This window comes from Mus caroli, unplaced genomic scaffold (assembly GCF_978045245.1).
Source record: "Mus caroli unplaced genomic scaffold, Mus_caroli_1 scaffold_17, whole genome shotgun sequence".
NCBI lineage: Eukaryota > Metazoa > Chordata > Mammalia > Rodentia > Muridae > Mus > Mus caroli.
Window position 1 is genome coordinate 35,506,582 of NW_028227272.1, and position 27,555 is coordinate 35,534,136.

At 44.6% G+C, this 27,555-nt stretch overlaps 1 protein-coding gene across 2 annotated transcripts in view; it reads right to left on the bottom strand.

Annotated features, from left to right (window-relative positions):
• The window catches only part of Pla1a (phospholipase A1 member A), a 34,677-nt gene extending 11,984 nt beyond the window's left edge, over positions 1-22,693 (bottom strand). Inside the window, exons 1-7 of one of the 2 annotated variants that reach the window (XM_029470746.2) lie at positions 22,495-22,693; positions 21,054-21,176; positions 6,080-6,281; positions 4,153-4,330; positions 3,608-3,716; positions 2,788-2,889; positions 322-411 (exon numbers count right to left, since the gene is read on the bottom strand). In XM_029470746.2, the coding sequence (XP_029326606.1) occupies positions 322-411; positions 2,788-2,889; positions 3,608-3,716; positions 4,153-4,330; positions 6,080-6,281; positions 21,054-21,117 (745 nt within the window). In that variant the 5' untranslated portion in view covers positions 21,118-21,176; positions 22,495-22,693. The remainder of the gene's footprint in view (positions 1-321; positions 412-2,787; positions 2,890-3,607; positions 3,717-4,152; positions 4,331-6,079; positions 6,282-21,053; positions 21,177-22,494) is intronic. The other variant, XM_021184747.3, reaches the window with a different exon arrangement.
• Positions 22,694-27,555: the final 4,862 nt, after the last annotated feature.

Sequence of the window (27,555 nt, forward strand, 5' to 3'; positions counted from 1 at the left end):
TGATGGCTTGCTTCTGCCACCGCTACATTCTGAAGAGAACGCAGCTCCCGTAAGCCTTGCCACAGATCATGCCTCACGACTCAGTGGGGGTTATTGGCCTGACACAGACTGGGATGATGGCACAAACATGAGTTAGACTTCCAGCATCAGAGAACTCTCTGGCACTCATGGGCCCCAAAGATAACAAGTATGTGCTAAGACCCTGTAAAACATAGAAGGGCATGCATCATCAGGACGACCCTGTGTGGCCCACACTGGCTGAGATGTGGGTAATCTCATTTTATAGAGCAGGGATATACTAACTCCCCCTGACTTGCTGACCTGCGTGAAAGAAGGTGGGGCATCCAGGCTGGTCTTGGCCTCCGTTGACAAAGTAGTCCACATGTCCGACAGGAATCCGGATACCCAAATCTGAAAGAGGCAGAGCCCTGTTAACCTCTTCAGAAATATACTTCCCCAGTCCCACATCAGAGTGGTTGGGAGTCGGTGTCCTTGTTCCAAACGGAGGGCTGGGAAGCCACACAAGGCAAACCACACTGAGAAGAAGCACACTAGGAGCAGTTTATAGGATACTCGGACTTGACCGATAAAATAAAGTAATTCTTCCTTTTCTGTTACACTTGAACCGTGTGGTTCTCGTTCCTGTTCCTAGAACATGTCAGGCACTCACCCACATCCAGGCCTTACTTTGTCCATCTTCTCTAGCCAGAATCTTCTAGATCCTGCCAAGGCTGATCCATTCTCCTCCACTGAGACCTGACTACTATACAGATGCTCGCCAATAACCCTTTTGAAGCAACCTCCTCTGAAGTGACCCTCTATCAATATGCTTTCTTACACAAAGTGTGATAGTCACACATATGTGATAATAACAATCTGTAATCTGGCCTGTTTCCTTGAATGAAGCCTTTGGCATTTCTCTGTTTTTTGTCTGTCTGTTTAGTTGGGTTTTTTTGTTTTGTTTTGTTTTGTTTTCTGGTGGATCTCTGACACCCACTACAACACATCTGACTCACAATGAGTGACTAATAAATCGTTACTGAATGAACAAATAAACAGATGCCTACCTACATATTCCTGCTCATTGCTGAGTTCTCAGGCCTGGCTTCCTAGCTCAGTGAAGATCAATCAGATAAGCAGAATCATTAGTTTGTCTCATTAAAGAAGCAACTCCAACTTCAAAAAGCCCAGGGGGCCAATGTCAGGTAACGATGAATCAAACATGACATAGATTTGTTGGAGATGGGAGAGTTCTACTTCATTTTTAAAATTGGTTTTGTAAGGAAAACGATGGTTCTTTTTTTTTTAAATCACAATGAAATACACATAGCAAAAGTTACCATCTTAATCTTTAAGAAGACAACTAGTGCCTTTAAGTGTCATTACTGATCGTCTACATTTATAGTGAGAAGTCATTGTCCCACCTTTATTGCCTAAATATTGCTATCCTGAACTAAAGCTGTATATTAGGCACCAACTCCTCGTTTCTCCTCCCTCATTCTCCGTTAACCACAGTTGTGTTTCTGTCTCCGTAGATGTGATTCTTAAGTAAAGGACCCACCTTACTCATGAGCAAGACAAACTGTTGAAGCACAGCCAGGCTTGTGGGACCTTGGTATGTATCTATGCAGTGACGGTGGGGACAGGGGTTGGACAATACCACTGCGTGGGCTTTGTCTTAGTCAGGGTTTCTATTCCTGCACAAACATCATGACCAAGAAGCAGTTGGGGAAGTGCCTCCATGAGATCCAGCTGTGGGGCATTTTCTCAGTTAGTGATCAAGGGGGGAGGTCCCCTTGTGGGTGGTACCATCTCTGGGCTGGTAGTCTTGGGTTCTATAAGAAAGCAAGCTGAGCAAGCCAGTAAGTAACACCCCTCCATGGCCTCTGCATTAGCTCCTGCTTCCTGACCTGCTTGAGTTCCAGTCCTGACATCCTTTGGTGATCAACAGTAATGTGGAAAGTGTAAGCTGAATAAACCCTTTCCTTCCCCAACTGCTTCTTGGTCATGATGTTTGTGCAGGAATAGAAACCCTGACTAAGACAGGATTCTTCCAGTTGCATGCCTTGTGAGCTTTGGATGCTAGAAGAATGCTTTAGACCTACAGGGCTGAGCCACAGGTATCTCTCTCCCTTGAAATATAAGCCCTTTTGGTCTAGAGCAGATATTGTTTCTCTTGTTGCATTAACACTGAGCCCAGTGCCTGGTACACACTACGGGGACATTTTATTTCCAGTAGACATAAGGATGATTGCCCACCTCCTTTCCCAGATGGTCAGAAAGACAAGGTAGAGTGAAAATTAAAGTGACCTATCCTGTGTGGGTCACTATTGGAAGGGAGATTCTCTCTCTTGACCTAGGCTTGTCCCCTGGGAAAAAGGAAAGTCCAGACTGGCCTGTGTGCCCAGGAGTGGAATGTCCCCGTCTCCATCCTCAGGGGACAGGTGCACACAAACTAAAAAAGCAGCATGATTTCCCCATATGTTATGCAGACAGCAACACCCCTCAGCACAAGGTTTGGTGTTGAATCGGAAAGATTACCAAACTGTTTTGGTTCATGAGTGAGAGTCCTTCTGCCCACTGGTAGATTAAAATAAAACTACTAGTCTCAGTAGTGGTCACAGTAACGATAATAGCCAAAGAATGATCTCAGAGCTGGAAGAGACTTTCAAAATCATTCTGATACATTCTCTACTGTATAGCAGAAGCTCTGCCAGGAGCAGGGGCTAGCATCATAGCCTTCACCTATGTGCCCTCCCTCATCCCAGACACATCACCCCAGCTCACTGTCTGTGTCTGTGTGGATGGCTTCTACAAACAGGGCGTCTCCAGCATCCAAGCGTTCCTCCAGGCTGGCTCTGGTGTACTCTGGTCCAGCAGGATCCAGACCTGTAAGAACAGACTACTCTTGGGATCCTCGTCCCTCTCAACTCCCAGAAACACCAAGGACACACACTGTGCCTTCCCCAGCAATCCCTCCAGTTCAGCTCAGAGCATCATCTAACCAGGACCAGGACCAGGGTTGGAAGAACCAGCCCAGAATCACTTTAATCCAGGAAACCTCATGGTCTATTGCCCATTGTGGTACTCTCTCAATGGCTCAGTTTTCTGTTTCTAAAATGAACGTAACAATACCATCGATTTGGAAAAAACAATGATAATAGGTGTCACCCCAGAGGGCCTCTCGGGAGGAGTCTGTGAGGCATGATTCTAACTTGTCCAACTGAAGAACTAAGAGTGTAGGGTAACCTATAACAGGTTACCAGGCAACCCCCACCCTTACTGACTGAGACAGAAGACTGAAACATAACCCCTGTCTTTGCAGCTATTTAACACACTGGGGGTGATTTCCACACCAAATCCCAATCACAGCTCATTATAGTATAAATGTGTGTCCTGAGGTTTGGAAACAAATACACGGGCTCTTATCTCGACACTGGAGATGGCAGAGGAATGACACTATTTTATGCAAACAAGGGATCATTTTATGACTCGGTCATAAGGATGTGGGCTCACCATCCCATCTGCACACATCAGATGAGTCTCTGGAGCAATATCTCTCTGTCTCTAATCACTGAGAGGAAACATAGAGAGGTATCTTTTTTACCTGTGATCTGTCCCAACTGGCCTTTGTAGAAATGTCCCACCATGCCTCCAACATGAGCCCCCAGACTGACACCAATGATGTGGATTGAGGACTCTGACACGCCCAGCTCCTAGAATAGACAATAGATTCCACTAGGGTCACAGTGGCTTTCTTGAGACTTCTAAAAACCAAAGGCCTCGGGCACTGCACACCTACCCACATGCTTCAGATCAAGGGCAGGCCTCCCATCCATCACTGTTTTTCTTTTTGAGCTCTGCAACTTTTTGAGCTCTACCCACCCCCTCCCAGTTCCCTTACTTCAGATTATTCTATGATTACATCATTCCTTAGGAGGGATTACTAAATTATGCACAGTCAACATTCCTTATTTTTGTGCAATACCATGTCTTACTGTGGCTTGGGGGCCCCGCGGAGGCTCAGTGCCTCTTAGCACCCTAAGAATCTGGCTCTGCTTGTGCCCTAGATCCCAAGGGCAAATCTTTTTATGTCAGGCTGCCCTTTTCTGTACACATGGCCAAAACAAACCCAAACCTTCCAGAACCTACCAAAAGTTTGCTGAGGAAACGGGAGATCTCCAGGCTCAGCTTGACCACATTCTCCACTGCTGAGTAGTACACGCCCGTAGAACCATAAACCCAGTCCACTGCGATCACATTAGCATCCGCTGTCCGCAGGACAGCGCTGATAAACTTGTCGATCCAAGAAGGCTTTGTTCCTAACGCCCTATTCATGAATCAAAACACAGGGGAGAAAAATGACTTGCCAAACTGATAGCAATTGATAGAAACCTCACTTAGTCCCTAAGCCGGAGAAGTCAAAACTAAGGGCAGCCAGTCATACAGTGCCTTGAGAAGAGAGATAAACATCCTTCTAGATGTGGAACCAGCACACGTGGAGCTTTCCAGCATCCACACATGTACATGATCCGAAAGGGCCTCTCGTTGCATGTACAACTCACAACACAGCAGATTCCAGCCACACCTACCTTCACTCTGCCGCTTCGTGCAAAGCTCTGCAGACTGTCTGCATGCCCCGTCTCTATGCTGTTTGAGAGAGAACTCTGTTCCTTAGAGTTAAAAATGCACGGCCTTCATTCTCATTTTAAAGTATAGGTTCTGCCCTTGAGGTTTTTCTTCATATGCCCTTTCATTCATTCACAACACAGTTTACCGAGTACCTCTGGGCCGAAGGGGTAGGCTGGGTGATTTCCAAGATGTAAAGTCCTTCTAGAGACTACGGTATGATACTTTTCTAGAAAGATAATGATGGAAAATTTCCAGAAAGCTTTCTTAACAGAGTGGAAAGACTTTCTAGCACCCTGTTGTGGGACAGTGCGAGCATGCTAACAAGGAGACAGGAGTACAGACTGGGCATCTGCTCTGGAAAGTGGTTTAATAGAAGGGCTGCCTGATGAACCCTCTGGCTCCATCAGCTCTCCCTGGGCTGGAGGTACACACTCTGCCTGGGATAGTGGCTGAATATAAGACTTGCTAGAGAAATGTGTTGGGAAAAAGAATAAAGAATGTCAATTAAGGGAACATGTGACTGGGCCTCTGGAGCAGAAAGGGGCCAGATGTGAAGTTGTGGGGGCACCTCTCCAATTGGCACCCCAATTCTATATGCCCTCCAGTCACTCTGGCCCTCTATTCTCAAAAACTTTCTCTATTTTTGGTCTTGTCAGTGGGTTTGGGGGGAAAAAGATGTTTGAAGGAAAGGGTAGTGATTGAGTTGTGGTAGGGCCTGCTGGGCGGTGGTGGCGCACACCTTTAATCCCAGCACTTGGGAGGCAGAGGTAGGCGGATTTCTGAGTTCAAGGCCAGCCTGGTCTACAAAGTGAGTTCCAGGACAGCCAGGGCTATATAGAGAAAGCCTGTCTCAAAAAAACAAAAACAACAACAACAAAAAAAGAGTTGTGGTAGGGTATCAGAAATCACAGAATCACAGAGCTGTCCGGCTCCTGAGAAATGCTAACCTCTGGGTAAGATGGAGGTAGCATCATAAACAAAAATTTCTCAAGTCGTTAAATCATGGGGAAAAAAAAGTGAAGGAAAAAAAGAGGAAATAAAACCCTGGGCAAAAAAGTACCTGTTGTTATCCCCATGTGACTACGTAAAACCTGTGACCTCATTGTCCCAAATGAATCATGCTGTACAGCCACACTCTGGGGATAACAGTATGGTAGGTACAGGTTTTTGCCCAAGAACCTATAAGCCTATTCCTCCACCTTCCGTTTTAATCCAGATATGGAAACTGGAGTGGCTCGTCCAGGGTCATAAAGACAGAGCAGAGGCTTACTCTCTGTGCCAGGAAGAGTGAGAAACGGTGTGTACAGGGTTTCCATGAGGCTCCTTCAAGGACATGAGCAGTGATGGGCAGTAAACCCATGCCTCTTCATCTCCCCGTCATCTCCCCATGCACTATGGTCTCTCTGGGTCTTAGCCGAGAAGATCCTACGGGTTGCTTAGCTCTCACCTGAATCCATGAATAATTACTTTGGTTCCCAGACTGGCGTTGAACTCAGAGCTCCGGATGTCACTGCCTTCTTCTACTAGCTGCCCACAGCTGGGGTCCGAGGGGGTAAAGAGGAGAAACTGCACCTTGAGGTTGGTGCCTCGGAGGAGGTTGGCACTCTGGAAGTCCGTGCACTTGGGTTGGGTGGTAGGGGGTACGTTCCCTGGAGGAAACAACACAAGATAAGAATATTCAGTATGAGGTCAACATCTTTTAGAAGGATGATGTCCTGGAAGGAATAAATGAGCAGGAGCTGTAAGCCTGGGATGTGTTGCAAGTCAGCCAGCTCAGCAATTAATCACTTATTTGTCAAAAGTTGCATCAGTTCTGTAAGCCAAAATCTGTGCTTAATTTTCATGCCTAACAATGAAATACCAGAGAAAAATAGGAATATTGTTCAGATCAAGAAAGTTAAAGACCGTGGTGAAAATGGCTGTTGTGGGGCCGAGTGAAGTTACCCCATATTCTTGTCAACTCGACTGGCCTAGGAGACATGCTTTCTCTGTGTGACTGACTTGAAGGTGTTTTCAGAGAGGCTTAGCTGAGGAGGAAGGAACCAGGCCAAATGTGGGTAACACCATCCCACAGACCAGCATCCCAGACCAACTAATGAGGGGAAACAAGGAAAGCCAGATGAGCACCACTGTTCACCTCGCTCTACTTCCTGACTAGATGCAATGTGACCACAGCCACCATGTGACTGCACCTCATGTCCCACTGCTGTGCCTTCCCATCACAATGCATCGTATCCCTTTTAAGCCCTATTAAGTCCTATTCTCACAGTGATGAGAAAAGTAGCTAAGACAAGCCTCTCCTCCAACGTTGTACACTTCAAAATCCTATTTGCCCATGCCTCAGAATGTGGCCATATTTAACAAGGGACTTTTTACAATGATAGTTAAATTACAATGAGACTTTAACACAGTGTGATTGGTGTCCTTATGAAAGGAGAAATTTTGACAGCAACAGAAGAAAGGTGAGGCAAACTGGCACAAGAAGAAATCAAAGGGAGAAGACTGGACCATGAACCTCAGAAGAAACCTACCCTGTCTGACACTGTGAGAAGTCTTCACAAACCACACCTACTTAAAGCATTTTCCAGTATACTCCTTAGGTAAAATATACTCCAATGTTCCGGATATTTTTAGCCCAAACCAAAGGACTTTTGACAGCGTCAAAGAGAAAAGACACCACCTAAAACTCTTCCCTTCCTCAAGGGAGCACACGGCTCATATCATTTGAGCTTGTATCCCTGAGTCTACCTCAGTGATGACGAGCTGTGCTCCCTAGCTCCCAAAACTTCTCACAGGGACAGACCAGAGTAGGGACAAGATGCATTCTGACCCAACACATGGCACTGTGGCAGTCTCCCAAAATGACTGCCATGAAGCAAAGATCACAGACATGTCTTTATGGAGACCCTTTCTCTAATGATGACAGCACCTTTAGATTCTACCTTGGCTATATGCTATCAGAAGTAACTGTGACATACACACATAGCACAAGTGTGGACCTAGGGTGCCCTGGGGTGTGGAACTATTTTAGTGGAGCTTGGGAACCCGACCATAGAGAATCTTCCACATAGCATCACCATATTGATGAGTCTGAGCCCCAGCCTCTGATGTAGTTCTTCCAGATAGCCTTGTCCTTGACACTCCTGGGACCAAGCCCATTCTCAGTACAGCAACCTTCTTGATCTACACTTTTCTCTCCCACAGTAGATGAGAAAGATGTCTGTCTACTCTACTTCATTTGCCTTTCATTCATTTGCCTTTGCCATTGATTAATATTCTTTTTTTAAACACTCCCTTCCCACATGCCATTTTGTTTTTATTAGTACTGAAGATTGACCCTAGGGTAGTGTGAGTGAAGTAGTCTACCACTGAACTAGAGCCCCAGCCCTAATAATTTTTAAAGATAGGATCTTCTCACAGGATTCTACTTTAACCTCAAACCCATGAGTTTGCTGTGTCTGCTTCCTGAATACTAGGATAAAGATGTGTGTCACTACATTTGGCAGAACTAAATCCTCTCAAATAAGCATAACATGTCCCCTCAGTGAGTGCTGTGGCTTAAGTATAACTTGAGTATGATCCCCTCCAAATCTATTATGTCCCCAATATGGCAGTATTGAGAGGCACAATGGGCCTTTAAGAAATGGAGCACACCCATGTGTGGTAGCACACACATTTAATTCCACCCCTTGGGAAGCAGACAGAGGATTATGATCTTGGGGCCAGACTGGGCTATATAGTAAATTCTGGGCCAGGCTGGACTAAATAATGAAACCCTAGTTCAAGAAACAAAGGACTGGGAAGGTAGCTCAGTGGTGGAGCACTTGTAAAAGGCCTAACTTTTGACTGCTGGACTTGGGGGGAAGGGCACAGGAATCACATGATACCTAATGAGGTTTCATGGATCCTCACTGGACATGTACCCCAGAATTACAATGAGCTGACTGTAGGACCTCAGACTCTTTCTTTAACTCTTTCTATACATGGCCTAATAATGACATAATTTTTCCCCCCCGAAACAGGGTTTTTCTGTGTAGTCCTGGCTGTCCTGGAACTCACTCTGTAGACCTGGCTGTCCTCAAACTCAGAGATCCACCTGCCTCTGCCTCCCAAGTGCTGGGATTAAAGGCGTGCACCACCACTGCCCGGCGACATTTTTCTCCAATATATGCATCCATTATAATATCCCATTAAGAAAAGACCAACCCAGCGGGGCTGCTTGGTCTTGGACTTGCACTTCCAAAACCAAAAGAACTTGAACCAAATAACACTCTTCTTTTAAAGTTCTTTGTTTCAGGTATTTTGTAGTATAAATATAAAACTGACTAACACAGAAAAGCCCCCAAACCACCAAAGGATCAATATCACTCAGACAGCATTATCTAAATAAATGTCAAAACTAGAAGCTAACAACAAAATGTGAAGTGGAAATTTCTGGTTTATTTGGAGACTCGGTTGTATTACATGATGTTTTTCCTGTCTTATGAGAGGATGTTTTTTGCTGAAACAAACATGTGAGCAGATGTTTTTGCTGAAGCAGACACATGGGAAGATATTTTGCCGAGAACATACATGTGTTTTTCTGAAAGCTGCCTGGAAAAGGGGCATGTGATATTCTATTGGAGCAGATGCTTGAGAGGACACGTGATGTTTGGAAAGGGTTTAATTAATTATGACCCAAAAGACAATGGATGATTCTGTCATTGGTTCACCTTGCCATTTTTTGCTGGTCTATAGGCTTTGCAGATGGTGCTGTGGCATTGGTTTGCCGTCCCTTCTTCATTAATCATCATTTGTCATGACTTCGTGTAGAGAAACTCACCAAAGAACTTCTGGTGATGTTCTGGCGACTTCTTGTCGCGTCCACACTCAATCCAATTGGAACTGCCATTGCTGATTCATGAATGGTGTTTGCAAGTAGATTGGGCTACTGCTGCTGATTCATGTGAACTGAACTGATGATATCCTGACTATGAAGACTGGAATAGCCCCAAAGAACTATTTCTAGACAGGTCTACAGCCTCATTTGCCCTATAAACCTTTTTTTCCCATTATCTCTGGTGAATGATGGACTAGAAAGAAGGTTAAAGCATTTAAGAACACTTATTAAAGTAGGTTTTGAAAAATATAAGCCTACAAAAATGTATTGAGCCGGGTGTGGTGGCGCACGCCTTTAATCCCAGCACTCGGGAGGCAGAGGCAGGCGGATTTCTGAGTTCGAGGCCAGCCTGGTCTACAAAGTGAGTTCCAGGACAGCCAGGACTATACAGAGAAACCCTGTCTCGCAAAAACCAAAAAACCAAAAAAACAAAAAAAAAAAACAAAAATGTATTTAAAAATATAAAGACTCTCTTAAGCTATGTGCTTCTTAAACAATAATCACAGTGGAAGGTGAAGAATATAAAGAACTAAATGATGTTAAGATTCATATAGAGTAGCTAAGACACTGCAGCATTTACAGGGTCAATGTGACTTACTGGGAGGCCATTAGACCAAGGCAACTTGAGTTCCCTAGTTAACATATGGGAACTCAATACAGCAAGTGTAAAACTGGAAACAAAACTTAAGCTTGACCAGCCAGGAGCAGCACCTTCACTTCTGACTACGGACTTTAAGCCCATTTTAACTAATCAAATAGCTTCTTTGCACTATTTGTCTTTCAAAACATTTATTTTAAGGCAAGGGTGGAGGTGGAGAGATGGCTCAGTGGTTAAGAGCACTGCCTGTGCTTCCAGAGGTCCTGAGTTCAACTCCCAGCATCCACATGGTGGCTTTGGACCATCTGTAATGAGATCCAATGCCCTCTTCTGGTGTGTTTTAAGGCAAAGGTGGTGGTATACATCTTTATGCACATCACTTGGGAAACAGAGGCAGGCAGATTTCTGTGAGTTGATGACCAGCCTGGTCTACAAAGGGAGTTTTAGGACACCTAGAGGTATACAGTGAGACACTGCCTATAGGAATGGGTTGGGGTGCATAGTCTTAAGTGTAACAATTAAGGGAAAAAGAAAAAATGTTTGCTTAGGTAAGATAGTCCTTTTAGGAAAGAATAACACAGCCACTCCAGATATAGCAAAAGATACAGGAAGGTAATAGTTGAAATGAAAGAATTGGGAAGATTCTTGCGGGATATCCTCAGCAACTCAGGCATTGCAGTGTTTAGGCCAAATGTCTTACACCCCTTTCATTCTTCACATACGAGTGGTAACCAAACCCTGCTGGCTCTGTCATCAGAATTGCATATTCAGAATTCAAGCATCCCACCTTCTTAGTCACTACTTAGGACTGAGCCATGGCCATTTCTCAAGATGACTGCCATAGATCCGTTGTCACTGCTTTTCTGGCCTACACTACATTTGGTCTGATTGCTGCACCGTAGCCAAGATCATCCCTGGGTAAACTTGGTCAGGTCATGGTATTCCACAACAAAGCCTCTGGTATTTTATTCAGAATAGGAGCTGATATCTTTGGAATGGACTACAGGGCCCTCAAGGGTTTTGTCTGCCCTCTTTAGAGCCCTTCCTCATTGGGGACACAGAAGTCTTTGTGCTCACAGACATACACTAAGGCAGTGGCTCTCAACCTGTGGGCTGTCTCCCTTTCACAGGGGTCCCCTAAAAGCCTGGGAAAACACAGATATTTATTATGATTCATAAAAGTAGCAAAAAACAGTTATGATGTAACAACAGAAATAATTTTCTGATGGGGGTGTCACAACAACATGAGGAACTGTTGGGGTTCCAGTATTAGGAAGGGTTGAGAACCACTGCACTGAGGGAACTTGGACTGTTAACACAATGGTTGTTCCTTCAAGGGAGGGCACACAAAACCTGGTTTTCTCCCCGAAGCATGGAGCAGATGTGCTTTCTAGCCTGGTGGCTTTTGTGCAGTCTGGTGTAGCTGGAGACTTTCTGGCAGCAGACCTTCCTCCAGACCCATTCTCATAAACTTGGAGTTTTTTCCCCAAGTCATTCAATAGCATCTGTCTGTATGGGAGGTACTTTAGGAAGAGATTTAATGTAGTCACATCTGGTCTGATCTATATGCATTTTACTTTATTCCTCAAAGAGATTTAGGTTTGCTTTGTTCTGGGTGTGGGATTGAGCTAACCACAAGATTAGTTTTCGCCAGATGTTTAAATATACCTAAAATAAATCAGTCATGGTTAGACTCACTGGCTACTACATTGTGTTGTGCCGAACTGCCTTGTCTTCTGAGACTTGTTTCTCAGCTGCCACTGAAAGACACCGGAATCCCTGCAACTGGCACCCAATGCATAGGACTTGTTCCTAGGAGAAGGAACATAAGAAGTTTGCTTCTTTAAATAGAAGCAGAGGATAGGAGATTGGTCCTCTTGCCCATGGAGTCACAGCCCTGAGTGAGAGACTGAAATCGTGTGGATTCTTCTCAGTCCTCTGAGACAGAGCATTTTATACAGTCATTGAGATATCTGTTAAGATTCAAGGGGGCAAAAATATTTACAGTAACATCTTCATGACTTTGTACAAACGACTGCAAAATTCAGTCCTCTGTTGCCCGAATAAGAAACCATTGATGTTGACAAATGTGAAACACATAGGAGCTAATATAAAAAAGGAAACATCAAAAAACAAAACAAAACAAAACAGCCGGGTGTGGTGGCGCACGCCTTTAATCCCAGCACTCGGGAGGCAGAGGCAGGTGGATTTCTAAGTTTGAGGCCAGCCTGGTCTACAAAGTGAGTTCCAGGACAGTCAGGGCTATACAGAGAAACCCTGTCTCAAAAAACCAAAAAAAAAAAAAAAAAAAGGAAACATCACCGTGAAAAGGGGGATAAAATCCCTGTCATTATTTTGCCATCTGGACTAAAGTCATGTATTGCCTATAGCACCTTCAGCAGGACTACAATGTGGAGAACCTTCTGGGCACATCTACGCAGGGAATTGTGGTTCCGTGTTTGACCCCACCACTGGGGTGTGCAAATGCCACCAGGCAGGCCAAGTTTGGAGTGCTAAACTGAATTTACCCTGTGCTACCATCCGGTACTGGGATTAAGGGAAGCGCCTATACACCACCACTCAGAGGGTGGGAAAATGCAGCCTAAGATGTGGGAGGCCAAAGCTGGGGTTCCCTGACTCCCAGGCATCCAGTCACAGCTGGAAACCACACAGAGGAAGCGGAAGCGGGAACAGAGGGTCACGAGGGTTCTCAGATGCCTGGACATCCAGATGCAGTTGGAAGTCACAGAGGAGCTGAGAACAGAGGAAGGAGGCCCACAGGCTGAGAAGGAGCAGGGGGGGGGGAGGGGTGATGGGGAGTCTGGGAGCACAGAAGGGCCTTCTGCAGGAGACTTAGCCGACCGTGCGGCTCTGTAGAGGAAGCCTATCTCCATGCTCCCTGTGGCAGTTCTTGATGAAAGAGACAGTCCTTGGTCCCAAACTGTTTATTGATTGTTCATGGTGGAAAATGGGTGTGCACCACCTTCTCAGGATGGACTAGTGATTAAATACCTTTTGCAGGGAGGAATGTCTGGGAAGGGAAGCTTATTGGCCTCAGGGCCTCTAGGTACCTCATTAGTATGGAGAACTTCGTTCTGATTTATGTGACCATAGGTCATGTACCTATGTAGGGAGTGTGGTCACATGACAGGGGCTTGGTCAGGAGCAGGTCCTCTCAGAGGTTCCCTCTCAGAGGTTCTGGGGCTTCCAACCCACTCAACCTCACCAAGTTTCCTGGCATGGTTCACTGCTCCACAGGGAACTACTGTTCCTACATTCAAGGAGACCAATTTAGGCATTTGGCACTTGCTTTAAACATCCCAGATTTATAGTCATGTACAGCAAATATTCATTCCTGTCAATCAGATTTAGAAATTCTATCCATGCTCCCTCGCTTTAAGAGACTCCTCCAGGAAAATTAGGGACAAAATCAGCAGGTAAACAATTGGACAGAATGCCCAATCTCGACAGCTCTTAAAATGCCTGCGACGTTAAACCCCCAAAACGCAAATGTGCATCAACATAGCCCATTTGCTTTTGAGTTCTTAAGGAATTTCAGAACATCTTTTTCTGCCAATGGCATGCATGCTCCATTTACTGATATAATATGGAAAATTTTAAGTAGGGATATTGTTGCTCCTTGGGGCTATAAACAAATATGTAAAGCTTCCTTACTCCCAGGACAATAGTTGATGTGGAAATCAAAATATTCTGACAAATGTGATGATCAGGCAGAAAGAATCTGCAGCAATAACATCCCTTGTAATTCTTCGTGCTTCATGGAGTAGGCTACAGAGTGATGCTCTCATACAGAAGAACGGATTGGCTCAGTATCGTGAGCCTGGAGAACTACTCTTGATCATGGAGTAACTGTGGATGCTCTGGACACTTTAAAACAGAAAGTCAACAAGCTTTGGCCTGTGTTTCTTGCTCTCATTAAGAGAGCAGTGCTACCGGGTGGTGAAGGCGCACGCCTTTAATCCTAGCACTTGGGAGGCAGAGGCAGATAGATTTCTGAGTACGAGGCCAGCCTGATCTACAAAGTGAGTTCCAGGACAGGCAGGGCTACATAGATAAACCCTGTCTTGGAGAGAGAGAGAGAGAGAGAGAGAGAGAGAGAAGTGCAACAGAAAGTAGCTCATGGGGAAGCTGAAGATATCTTGATCAGGCAGCTCGTGGTTGATAACAAAGAGGGTAGATAGCTTGAGTGACCCACAGTGATTTCTCTGCCTGGGTGTCAGCCACTCAACATATTGGCAGCTCTCATCTCATGCTGCAGAAGTTATTCAAAAAACTTTTCAAAGGAGACCTGGCTTTGAAAGCAATTGTAAAGGACCTTGGAAAAGTGAATGCAAAAAAAAAAAAAAATCTAATAATCTGGTTCTTTGCCTTTGTCCATGATATAAAAAGGGGAAATGTTGAGCTAAGAAATGTTCAGTTAAATTTGACAAGGATGATAAGTAAGTCTTTAAACTTCCAAGGGATGCAATGGCCAGGCTCAGAATCAAGAGAGAAAGTGACCCAGACAACAAAAAATAAACCAGATTCAAATCCATCCAATGATTTGGGAAGAACAGGATTTACTGAAATGGGATTCAATTCCTCTATGAATAAAATGGTTATCAGGAGGTGGATGTCCTGTATTGACCTTATACATGGACAACTCCCTTTTTGAGGTTTTCTTGACCCTGGACCAGATGATTCCATTATTAGCCAAGAACAACAATCTCCACCCTGGCCAATGCCTAGAGGCCCACATTTACAAGTTGTTGGAAGCCAATAGGATTCTTTAAAAAGTACTAATGTGTTAAATTGAACTGACAAAGATTCTTCTTTGGCACTGTGTAGCCCTATCTTGTCTCATCCATACATTTTGCGGAGAAGAAATCAATTACAACAAATGCAGGCGGCATTTCTACAGCAACGAATGAGTCACCTGAGAATTTACTAGAAGAAAGTATTACCCCCCCTCCATCTACAGAGCCTTCAACCCTGCCCACACACCCTGTACACATACAAAACAACAGTGACAGTAATAATAAAACCATGCTTTTAAACCCCCTATATCCTGGACTAACCTCTCTCTGACAGTGATGTGATCTTTGATCCTTTTCAGTTTCAATTTCCAGTTAGGGTTTTTTTTTTTTTTTTTTTTTTTTCTGCCTACATTCTTGTCATCGTGCCTATTTTTACTTTGTAACATTTTTTATTTTCATTTTTTTTATCCTTTGTATTTTCAATTTTCCAATTAGGTTTTTTTTTCCCCTGTATACATTCTTGTTGTTATGTCCATTTTTACTTTGTAATATTTTCTTTTTTCACCCTTGGTTTTAGCAGTATATTTATTTTAAGATCTATAGAAAGAATGTTTTTTTTTTATAAAGTTTGTCTCATCTGCAAATGAAAAGTGTAAGCGTGGGAAGAAAAATGAACCAATACTGCATATCTACCACTGTGTTTAAAATGCAAATGTGTTGGAGCTGTGTCTGTGTATGTGTGTGTGTCCGTGTGTAGTTTGGAGGTAAAATGAAGTGTGCACTTATTGAGTGAAAACATCTACCTTTGTCCCTTGTATCAACACCCACAGAGAGAGAGAGAGAGAGAGAGAGAGAGAGATACACACAAACACACAACCCACACACTTGAGGCTGTAGCGCTGCAGAACACTTCATGGGTTCTATGTAAATATGTGAAAACCCTGGGTTCAATACACATCACCACCAAAAACAAAAACAAAAACAAAAACCCGAAAACAAACACAAAACAAAACAAAGGGGAGCAGCTCATACTGACCTAGTAGTGGTTCTCTGAAGGAGGAGGATGGCACCAGATGTGGTAGTACAGTGACTTAAAGGACAGAACAGAAGGATCAAAGCAAGTTCAAGGCTAGCCTGATCCACACACATGGCAAATCCCATCCAACCAGGGCTCATAATAAGACCCTGTCTCAAAACACAGTAAGACAACAAGAGGAAAAAATATTATAAAGGTAATTATCAGAACCAAAGAAGTTTGCTTACTCAAATCAAAAAGTCTCAGAGTGAGGAGCAAGAATTAAATAAACCTATAATAGGCATCAATTTGGCAATAACTATGTAATACAATAATCCAGGATATTAGTGAGAAAAGAAATGAGATTTCATATATTGCAGATGGGGTTATAACATGGATAAAGGACGTTGGAGAACAACTTGATGTCAAAGACAGGACCACCAAACCAGGACGCAGTGGTTCCGTTCTCAGAGTTCAGTCTTAAATGTGTCATGTTGCAGCAACATGCATGACAGAAAAACATCTGGGGATGATCTAGTTGTATTTCAGTGGACAGAAATGAAGAAATAGAGAGAGGTGGCCCAGCAGTTAAGAGCACTGACTGCTGTTCCAGAGGTCCTGAGTTCAATTCCCAGCAACCACATGGGGAGGCTCACAACCATCTGTAATGAGATCTGATGCCCTCTTCTGATGTGTCTGAAGACAGCAACAATGGACTTACATATAATAAAAATAAATCTTTTTAAAAAGGATAGAGAAAGAAATAAAGAAATAGTGTGGTTTTTTTTATAATTTAATAATCAGCAATATTTAAATCAAAGAGGATCTGAAGCAAAAAGAAATTTGTGTTTGTTCATTTGCTTGGATGATTAGAAGGCTGGTAAAAGACTGTGGTAATTTTTACTAAATTGTCTTATATCCTTAAGTTATTTTACATGAATTTTATGTAAAAATTTATATATTTTCTAACTTATGTCCTTTTTAGAAAGATTTGGTGTGTGTGTGTGCTTACATGTATGTCTGCGTAACACTTACATGCCTGGAGCCCAAAGAGTCCAGAGAAAGTTGCTATATGCCCTAGAATTGGAGCTATAAGCAGTTGTGAGCCACCACTAGGAGCTGGGAACTCAGCCATGGTCCTTTGCAAGAGCAGCAAGTGCTTGTAACCACTGAGCAATCTGTCCAGCCCCTTCTATTACTTCAAAAGTTAACAATAATTCAAAGGGGGTACCGGAGGTAGTCTATAATCCTCCAGTATAGAAAATGCCTGCTTGTCCTCTTAAACTAAAATTAAAAATCTTAAACTTTTATCTCCATACACCCCCTCCCCAGAGGCAACTTCTGTGCGCATTTTGTTACTTTTTTTTTTGAACTAATTTTTTTATTAGGTATTTTCCTCATTTACATTTCCAATGCTATCCAAAAAGACCCCAATACACTTCCCCCACACTCCCCTATCCACCCACTCCCACATTTTGGCCCTGGCATTCCCCTGTATTGGGACATATAAAGTTTGCAAGTCCTATGGGCCTCTCTTTCCAGTGATGACCGACTAGGCCATCTTTTGATACATATGCAGCTAGAGTCAAGAGCTCTGGGGTACTGGTTAGTTCATATTTTTTTTTTTTTACCTTCAGAGAAGAGCTTAATATGAACGTGCTTAGAGTGCATATATTTATATATTCATTTTGTAGCGGTTTTGTAGTGGAAAATACCTAGAATTTAACCGAAGAGAGGGGAAAAATGTCTATTCTGCAAACGTAAAAGTGCTAGGCCTTGAAGAATATGTCAACCAACTCAGAACTCAAGACTTCGGAGAAAAGAGAACTAAGTGGTTGATGGGAAGAAAGACCTTAGGCGCCATTCCAGGATGCTCTTGTAAGAACTGGAAGGTGGTAGGGAAGCTCCAGCTAGTGGAACCCAAATTCCCTGGCAATGGAGAACTGGACGGCGGGCTTCTTGATTCTGAGGTAGTTTTTCTCTGCGGTGATTAACTCTGACAAAGCTGTTAGGCTTTGGGGACGAAAAATTCCCTTTTAAGCCGACCCGAGAGTTCCCGGCACACGGAAGGCTTTAGGAAGGAAGATTAATAAACCCGGAAGTCAATCATCCAGCCAGAGGCGGTGTCCGACTCTCATTCAGAGGGAAAGGTGTTGACATCCATAGCTATGACCATTCTCTGCCCACGGTGTACCTCTGGGGCCGTGAGAGTTTCTGGATCATATCCTGTGGGTCACTTTCAGTTTTCCTCTTGGGAAAAGAGAGTTCTAGGACTTGTTAAAGGGAACATGGAAAGTAGAGAGGTAACAGATCTGGCAGGTGATAAGGATGGAAGTCAAGTGACATAACTCCTGGGCTTGGAGGAGAGCCACTCTACTCTGTCTTCTTCATTTTCACGTTCACACAGAGCGCCTCAGGTCAGGTACTCACAATAGAAGTTACTTCCAGCGGAATTCCAATCACCTTGCTATACCCAGGCCCGCCCCTGCTCCTGCCCCCCTTGACTTTGGCTAGTGAAGTGTTTCAGGTCCCAAATGGGCTTCGGACTGTTCCAGTCACCACCCTCTAAAGCCCACTGGAATATCTCCTTAGCTAAAGTAAGGAGGTAGGTGTACTTCGTTCCACAGGATGGATGCGTTTCCTCCAAAGCTGACAAAGAGCCAGTTCTCAGGGTGAGTGATTTCAAGAAGGCTCAGGCAACCTTGCTATGTGTGACAAGAGCAAATGAAGTAAAGAGCGAAGACATAATTTCACTCCCACTCCCACAGAGTGAGATCACACTCTGGTGGGAAATGACTAAGACAACGATCATGAGACATTGCGCTATTGCGGGCCCAAAATACTGAGAGTGAGATCCTGATGCTGAAAACGCGCTTGTCCAAGAGAAGAGAAGGGCTTGGTAGATTAGATGGGACTCAGAACAGCCAAGGCAAGGGCACCATCCCTGGACATCAGTTGTGAGAGCCAAGGGCTTGGTTGGGTTGGACAAGCTAGAACCACACGTGGAGTGAGGGTTTAATGAATCTAGCCTGATTATTGATGCAATCGAAAATGAGAATATCCCACCCTCATCCCAGATGCCCTACTGCACACAAAAGCATCCTGTCTGTTTAGAAGCTATGAAAGGGTCATTATCCCAAGACCATCCATCTTTCTTTTGGGTTAAGACAAATGATTAATTTAGGCTAGATTAAACCAAAGGTCTCACACATACTAGGCAAGAACTAATAACCACAGAAAGGACTTCACACACAGGGCCAGAATATGTATTTTACATAAATAAAAATATTTTACACATATGAAATGTTTGTGATTGGCTCACACTACATTTTTGAGCTATGTTTTTTTTTTTTTTTATAATCAGAATCGGGTTTCATGCCTCATTGCAGTTTAAATCTTAAAAATGGTGGCTTTCACTTTATTTGGCTGTTCATTTTTTTGTGGCATATCGGCTGGTGGGGGATATTTATAAGCTATAGGAAGGATGACATAGACTTAAATATTGGCTGCCCTTCCATCATTTTGCTTTAAGGACACTGCAGACTGGGAGAAAGGTAGAGATTCCCACCATAGCTGTCTGGAAAGTGGGCTCCTTCCAGACATGCAAGAGCGGTATCACCTTCATCTGGCTGTTGAGGGGTGAGTATCTCAGGCCACCCTGGCTGCTTCTCCTCAGCTTTTTCTTTCCCAGCTCAACTTAGGGCTGAGCAGACCCTGAGCTTTCTAACACTCCGATTAAGCCGTCTGCCCTCCATCCCCCATCGAACACAGCTGTGCTCTTAACTGGTCTGTGGGTCACTTTGTCAGCAGTAACTAATGAGGGCCACCCTAGAGACCCTTTTGGAGGAGATGAAGTGCTCTTTCAGGGCCAGGATCATTTTAATGTCAGGAAATGAAAATGAGGCCCACACCCAGCTGTTTCCTCCTAGGCAACCAAAGCTCCAGGGTCTACGGGGTCAAGGATAAGATGCCAGCCCCAGCTACTCTCAAAAACTCAAACATTTTGCAGATAAAGTAGAAATAACCACAGGAGGTGACAGGAAGCTGGAACATGAGGCCTGTGGGGCTGAGGAATCCTGTAAAGCCATCTGACTCAGAAAACACTCAGGACCACGCGGGCTCAGCTCGTAGGGTGGCTTTGGATTCCTGGTATCCACATGGCTGGGAAAGAAAGCCAACATCCACCCACATCCAAATTGTCCTCTGACTTCAACATGCTCACTGTGATGTGCAGCACACACACACACACACACACATAATCAATCAGTCAATATAATTAAGTGTTTAAAGAAAGAATACACCTGAGACCATCACCTGGGTGTCCATGAAGAGTTGTGCAGGTGCCCAGCCAAGACAGCAAGGTGGGTGACAGAGAGACCATCTTGGTGAAGAGGCACAGTTGGAACCCTCTGTGTTCATGGCCCCTGCTCCTTTGAGTTTTTCCTTTCCTTTGCCTTGAGCGCCCCGTCTCCTCTAACCCCTTCTTCTCTCATCTTCCTCTGGGAGGCCTGAAGGGAACTCTGCTCTTTCCTTTTCTATCTCTCCCTATCCACCAACCTACTGGATTTCCCAAATGGCCCTTTTTTAAAGAGCAGGAAACGTTAGCCCAAAAAACACCGTCATTGTTGACAACAGTACTTAGTTAAGGCAGAAAGGTCAGGGAATAGCTGGGAAATAGAAAACCTTGGGCCTGCAAGGTCTGTCTGAAGAAAGAGGGCAGCAAACAAAGGCAAGCCGATGCGGGAGGGCTCTGGAGACCCTGCTAGCAAGCACTGCCTGCTCTCTTCCTGCACAGGCACCTGGAATCCCACCCACATTTAGAACTGATCAGTCCTTATCGTAACCTCAACCCAATAACCTAACTCAAGGCTTCTGATCTTCTGTCTGTGTCTGGGACTGTGAGCTTGCTGCCAGGCAAGGTTGCAAAGAAAGTGTAGGGACAATTTTCTTCCAGTCTTTCAATTTGGGCCTGGCAGGGAACACCTCCCGCCCCTCAGCAGGGACAGAGCCACTGTGAAGCAAGGGAGGAGCCTGCTGAACCGCCTCTCCCAACAGCACCCGCAGTTCCCCTAGGAGCATCTGGGATATGTCTTATCTTTTTCCTAAAGTGGCTTGTGACAGTTCTTTCCCCCTTTCTCCCATCAACTATTCACTAATAATAAATACAATCACCCGTATATAAGCGACTGTCACAGGTCCGGTTTGTGCACGCACTTCCTGTAGTCCTTGACAGCATCCCAATTTGGTAAGGACAGTCTCCAAGGACAGATAAGGAAAAGTCACTTCCTCAAAGTTCTAAACACAAAGACAGATAGATATACTCAATCCATGTCTGCCAGCTCAGCGTGTACTCCCCCTGTTCATTGCTGCTCACTGGGCAGGGGTGCAGTACCATTCACTAAGCCTGTCCTACATACAGAAACTTGGACTAAATGTACGCAAGAGACTGGAGCCCCAGACCCACCCCTTATAGGAACAAACAACCGAGGGAGACAAAAACCCCACAGGAAGCCGAGGAAAAGCTGCCTAGGGTGTAAGGAGAGAATAGATCTGTGTGATCCGGACTTTGGAACAGGTTTGGAAATGCTGAGCAGGGCAGTGAATTGCTTTGAGGAAAGACCCCTCACAAGAGGCAAAGGCTAGAAATAGCCCTGTCTGAGCAGCTCCTGGTGGGCGTTCAGAAGCTGAGAGATGGGAACCCTCTTAGGGGAGGACAGAAAAGCAGTCTGTTGTTGGGAGGTGGAGACATGAGACCCTTCTGATTGTTCTGCTTGTGTGCAGGCCTGTGAGGTGTGCGTGTGCATACATATGTGAGTGCATGTGTGCGAGTGTGTGTATGTGTGTGTGTGTGTGAGAGAGAGAGAGAGAGAGAGTGTGTGTGAGAGAGAGAGAGTGTGTGTGTGTGTGTGAGTGAGAGAGAGAGAGTGTGTGTGTGTGTGTGTGTGTGAGAGAGAGAGAGAGAGAGAGAGAGAGAGTGTTTGTGTGAGAGTGTGTGTGTGTGTGTGTGAGAGAGAGAGAGAGAGAGAGAGAGAGAGAGAAAGAGAGAGAGAGAGTGTGTGTGTGTGTGTATGACAAAAGTGTTCTTGAAGTTTCCCAAAAGTTAGTTTGGCAAACTTAAAAGTAACTACAGCTGGGCATGGTGGCGCACGCCTTTAATCCCAGCACTTTGGAGGCAGAGGCAGGCGGATTTCTGAGTTCGAGGCCAGCCTGGTCTACAGAGTGAGTTCCAGGACAACCAGGGCTATACAGAGAAACCCTGTCTCGAAAAAAAAAAAAAAAGTAACTACATAGAAAACAGTAGCTGCTAGTAGAATGAAAATTAATATTGAGAGTTAGTCAAAGGTAATTTTTGTTACAGTCACTCTGGCTTGAACAAGGTGAAAAGGGTTATAATTCGGATTTTAGAAAAATGAGTCAGGAGATGGGGGAAGTTCAGTTTTGGTGTCCCAAGAAGGCACTGGTCTCGCCACTAATTCCCGTTATGATAAGAGGGTTTTTCCCTTTCTTTTAAAATCGCCGCCAGAGATAAAGAACTTTTAGGGGACCTTCCAAAGTCAGTGCTGTGTAAGAGAACAGTTTAAGAAATAAGATTCCACCCAAGCCCTTGGCTTACCTGAACTTCCAATGCTGAGCCATAAAAGTGGTCCCCACAACCAGAAGCATGTCTCCCAGAGGCCAGGACGCATTGTGGAGCTGGAGTCCTGGAGCCAGAATGAAGGAGAGTCCCCAAGCCTGGGATGTCACATGGCCCAGCCTTCCAGCAAACATGTAACACCCACTTGGGACTTAGGAATCATTAACTGGCTCTGTGGCTTGTAAAATAAATAAATAAATAAGTAAATAAACCTTCCTATTTGTTTAATCTCTAGAGTTTTCAGTTTCCTCTTCTCAATGAAAATGAGCCAACCTTCCCACAATTTTTTTTAAAACCAGGGGACATTGAAACATACCGTTCTTCCTCTCTGCACCAAAGAAGATCAGGAAGTGACTTTCCACGGCTCTATTTCCCATTATGAAATCTCAGGCATGGCCCAAGGCAGCCTTTCATCTCCCAGTGGTTACAAAACTCTCACCATAATGGAATTTCTGTGGATATGTTTGTCCCTGGGATACTGAACAGCTGGAGGCTGGAAAGCTCTTTCACTTTTGGATCCCTAGGGAACCTCACCCAGTGTGCAGCCAATGACACACGTATGGGTATGTTTATGGGACAGAGTAAAGGGAGAACCAATTTGCTTCTGCAAAGTACTGCTGCCTCCCACAGCCTCTCGAGGTTAGGAAGTCAAGTCCAACCCAAGAGAAGAGACATCTTGATGCCTGAGTTCACAGGTAAAGAACCAAGAGCAGGAGATGTGAGTGATGTGGGAACACTATTGATGGATGTGGTCTAGCCTGGGTTTGGAGCCAGGGAGTCTGTCTTCTCGTGCTGTCACCTCACTCCAGGGGTAGTGGAGACCACAGAGTATGATATTTTTGCAGGCTAGGGCAGGGCAGGGCCCTTCCTGAGTCAGTGTTCCTGCAACAGAAGCACACCATTACAAGGCGGAGAGCCAGAAGCAGGCAAGCATCATCTTTCTGAACAGTAGCTTTGTGAAGGAGTGCTGTTGACACACATGCTTTCCAGCCCTGTCAGGGAACATCAAGAAGCTTACAAAGGTGATAGATACCTAGTAGGGGGTTAGAGCAGGACAGGTTATACCAGAACAGAGCCACTGCCCTGGATGTATAAATGGGCAGCCTAGGCAATTGTGAGTACCTGGTTCAGTGACAGACTCTGTCTTGAAAGATAGTGGAAGTCAGCAGACATGGATCTCTGCCACACACACACACACACAGGAAGTAAAATTTGAAATGTATGAAAATTTATGGTGAAGAATGAATCTCCTACCCACTGTTGTCTCTTCCTTCCAGTTCCAGAGTCCATAGAAAGCCACCATTTTCATTTGTTTTTTTTAAATTTATTTTTATTGTAGATTCTTATGCAATAATTCCTGACCATTTTTTCCTCCCTTCACTCCCCCCAGCTCTTCCCCACATGCTCGTTCCCTGAGATCTACTCCCCATCTCTTTCCTCTTCAGAAGGCCTCCAAGAGATGACAGCCAAATGTGGCAAAACAAGATGACAATAAGACAAAGCAAAAAGCCCTCATATCGAGGTTAGACAACGCAACCCAATATAAGGGAAAGAGTCTCAAGGACAGGCAAATGAGTCAGAGATCCACTGTTAGGAGTCCCACAAAAGCACCAAGCTGAAGGCCATGACGTACGTATATACAGAGGGCCTGGTGCAGATGCATGCAGGCCCCATGGTGCTTCGGTCTTTTAAGTCCTGTTTAGTTGATTGAGAGAGTGCCAAGCCCGGCATGGCCTTGGAGGGGACAGAATGACATGGTTCCTGCCCCTGAGACAGGGCCAGCACATCTGAGCCTCTATGAATGTTGATGGCTGCCATGGGCCTAAGGCTTGTTTGTATAATAATGTACATACCTTACATTCCTCCTTTAAGGAATGTCCTCCCTGTTAACATTAATGATTCCATGATAATCCGAGAGGACAAGTCCAAAGGTGATGGTGTGTCTATGTCTTAGCAAAATGGTAAAGGCTGAGACCTTCAGGACAGCCCTTAAGGCTATGGAAAGAACTTTTAAAACATGAGTTCAAAATATATAATTTCTCAACTGTGCAAAATACAAGGATGCAATATGAATTATGAGAGGTGTCACAAAACTAAAGGAAACACACTATGTGCTAGCTTGTCAGAATGATGCAAAGGCAGGTATATACAGAGGTAGGCAGATTCCTGAGTTCAAGGTCAGTCTGGGACACAGCCATTCCAAGCTGATGAGTGGTAGAAATGTTAATTTAAGGACAGAGTCCCACCCAGCTACCTTACCAACTGTTCTTAACCTAGGCAGGCATATCTCTGAATTGTTTTGCAATATTAAAAGAAATGTGTTCTTGCTGTTTCCTAAGAATCTTTAGGCTGGGTCACTAGATGCTGATTCATAGTGTAATTAAAAGGGAACCCAGAGTAAATCACTAGATTAATATGTAAAATAACAGAGTGGGTTTATGATCTGTAGGAGCAGAGCTATCCAGAGGATTGTCTAGAACGGCAAGAAAGAATTGCTTGGAAAACTGTTTCAAGCATAATGTGGAGAGGGAGGGGGAGCTGTCTAGAGATTTCCAGAGAAAGCAGATCAGAGAAAGAAAGCAGAACGAAGAGAAAGCAGGCTGGAAAACTGTCTCAGGCAAAGCATAGGCCACCAGCTTGGACCCACAATTTGACTTCAAGTTGTTTGTTTTTGCTGCTCCCAGACACCCTTTCTCTCAGAACCCCTCCACAAGCCTAGGCTGGTTCTTGGCAGATGAGCCAGGCTCTCCTGGTGTCCTGCATCCCTTGGACTCCTATAGTCTTTCCTCACTCTCCTCCCTGGAATTCCCAGCTCTCCGGAGATCTCCAGTTGAGACTTTCTCTCTGTAGAGTGTCTGGCTGTATTTCTCTGCACCTGCTCCCATCTGCTTCCAGAGGAAGCCTCTCTGATGGCAACTGGACAATGCCCTGATCTATGAGTGTAGGAGAATATCATTAGCAACCATTTCATTGTTTGTGGTTTTCTTTGGCCCATTGGGTTTGGTTCTACCCTAGGTCTCTAGGCTGTTCAGTGTTGTTTCTTGGTCATCTAGGCAGTACAGGGCACGGGGCTCTCATGGTGTGGTCCTCAAGTTAAACCAAATGTTGGTTTGGCCACTCCCACAAGTTCTGCACCACCATTGCCCCAGCAGAGTTTTCAGGTAGAACACACTGTAGTTGGAGGGTTTTGTGGCCAGGTTGGTGTCTTGGTTTCTTTCTCCATAGCTCTCAGGGTACCTTCTCACACCAAAGAGATTAGAACGTAGGGTGGAGGCTCCATGCAGGCACCAGCTCAACCTCTCTATGTTCAATGAGCTATGTGGATATTGTCCTAAGGAATCTCTCTCTCTCTCTCTCTCTCTCTCTCTCTCTCTCTCTCTCTCTCTCTCTCTCTCTCTCTCACACACACACACACACACACACACACACACTGTCAGTTGTCAAAGAGGGCCTTCTGTCCTAACATTTACCTGGGTTGTTTAAGGACCTTGGCTAACAACTCAACCAAATGCAGCCCAATTCCACAACTTTTTGTAGAAGCCTTGCCTGGCTACAAAAGATGTCCAGTTCCGACTCTGTGTCCTCCATTACTAGGAGTCCTCACTAGGGTCCCCCTCATAGATTCTAGGGAGTTTCCACTGCACTCGGTTTCCACAACACCCCCAAACATCCTCCAATTCTAAGTGTCTCTTGTGCATTCTCTCCCTCCATCCCTTGCCTCCCCCAAACCTGATCCCTTCCACTCTCATCCCCACCCCCACCTCCAGTCCATCTACAAAATCTAGTCTATTTCCCTTTCTCGGGGAGACCCATGCTTCCCCCTAGGGTCCCCCTCTTTGCCTAGCCCCTCTGTATCTGTGGATTGTAGCTTGATTATCATTTATATAAGTTAATATCCACTTATAAGTGAATACATACCACATTTGTCTTTCTGGGTCTGAGTTACCTCACTCGCGATGATTATTTTTTTCTAGGCACCCATTTGCCTGCAAAGTTCATGATGTTACCTTTTAACAGCTGAGAAATACTCCATTGTGTGGGTGTACCACCTTTTCTTTATCTACTTTTCAGTTGAGGGACATCTAGGTTGTTTCCAGATTCTGACTATTATGAATAAAGCCACTACAAACATAGCTGTGCAAGTGTCCCTGGAGTAGGATGGATGTCCTTTGGGTATACGTCCAGGAGTGGTATAGCTGTCTCTTGAGGCAGATTGATTCCCAATTTTTTGAAGAACCACAAATGAATGCACAAGTTTGCACTCTCACCAGCAATGGAGGAGTATTTCCCTTGCTCCACATCCTCGCCAGCCATGAGCAATTATTGTGTTTTTGATCTTAGTCATCCTGGCAGGAGTAAGATAAGATCTCGAGTGGTTTTGATCTGCATTTCCCCAATAACTAAGGACGTTGAACATTACTTTTTAAAGTGTTTCTTCAGTCATTTGAGATTCCTCTATTGAGGATTCTCTGTTAAGATTGATACTCTATTTTAAATTGGATTGTTTGGGTTTTTTTTTTTTTAATGTTTAGTTTCTTGAGTTCTTTATATATCTTGGCTATTAGTCATCTGTTGGATGTGAAGTTGGAGAAAATCTTTTCTTATTCTGTCCTTTGCCTTACAGAAGCTTTTCATCTTGCTGAGGCCCCATTTATTATCTACCTTGGTGCCTGGGCTACTGATGGAAGTTGTCTTCCAGGCCAGTGCATTCAAAGCCTTTCCCCTCTTCCTTTCCCATTGGGTTCAATGTTGTCTGGCTATATGTTGAGGTCTTTGGTCCACTTGAACTTGAGTTTTGTACAGGGTGATAGATATGGATCTGTTTGCATTCTTCTACATGCAGGCACCCAGTTTGTCCAGCAACATTTGTTGAAGATGCTATCTTTTTCCAGTGTGTATTTCTGCCTTCTTTATTAACGATCAGATGTCCGTAAGTATCACCATTTTCTTATAAGTCCTCTGGAGATAAATCTCAACCCCACTCCTGCCTTAAAAGAACACAGTGTGTGTGTGTGTGTGTGTGTGTGTGTGTGTGTGTGT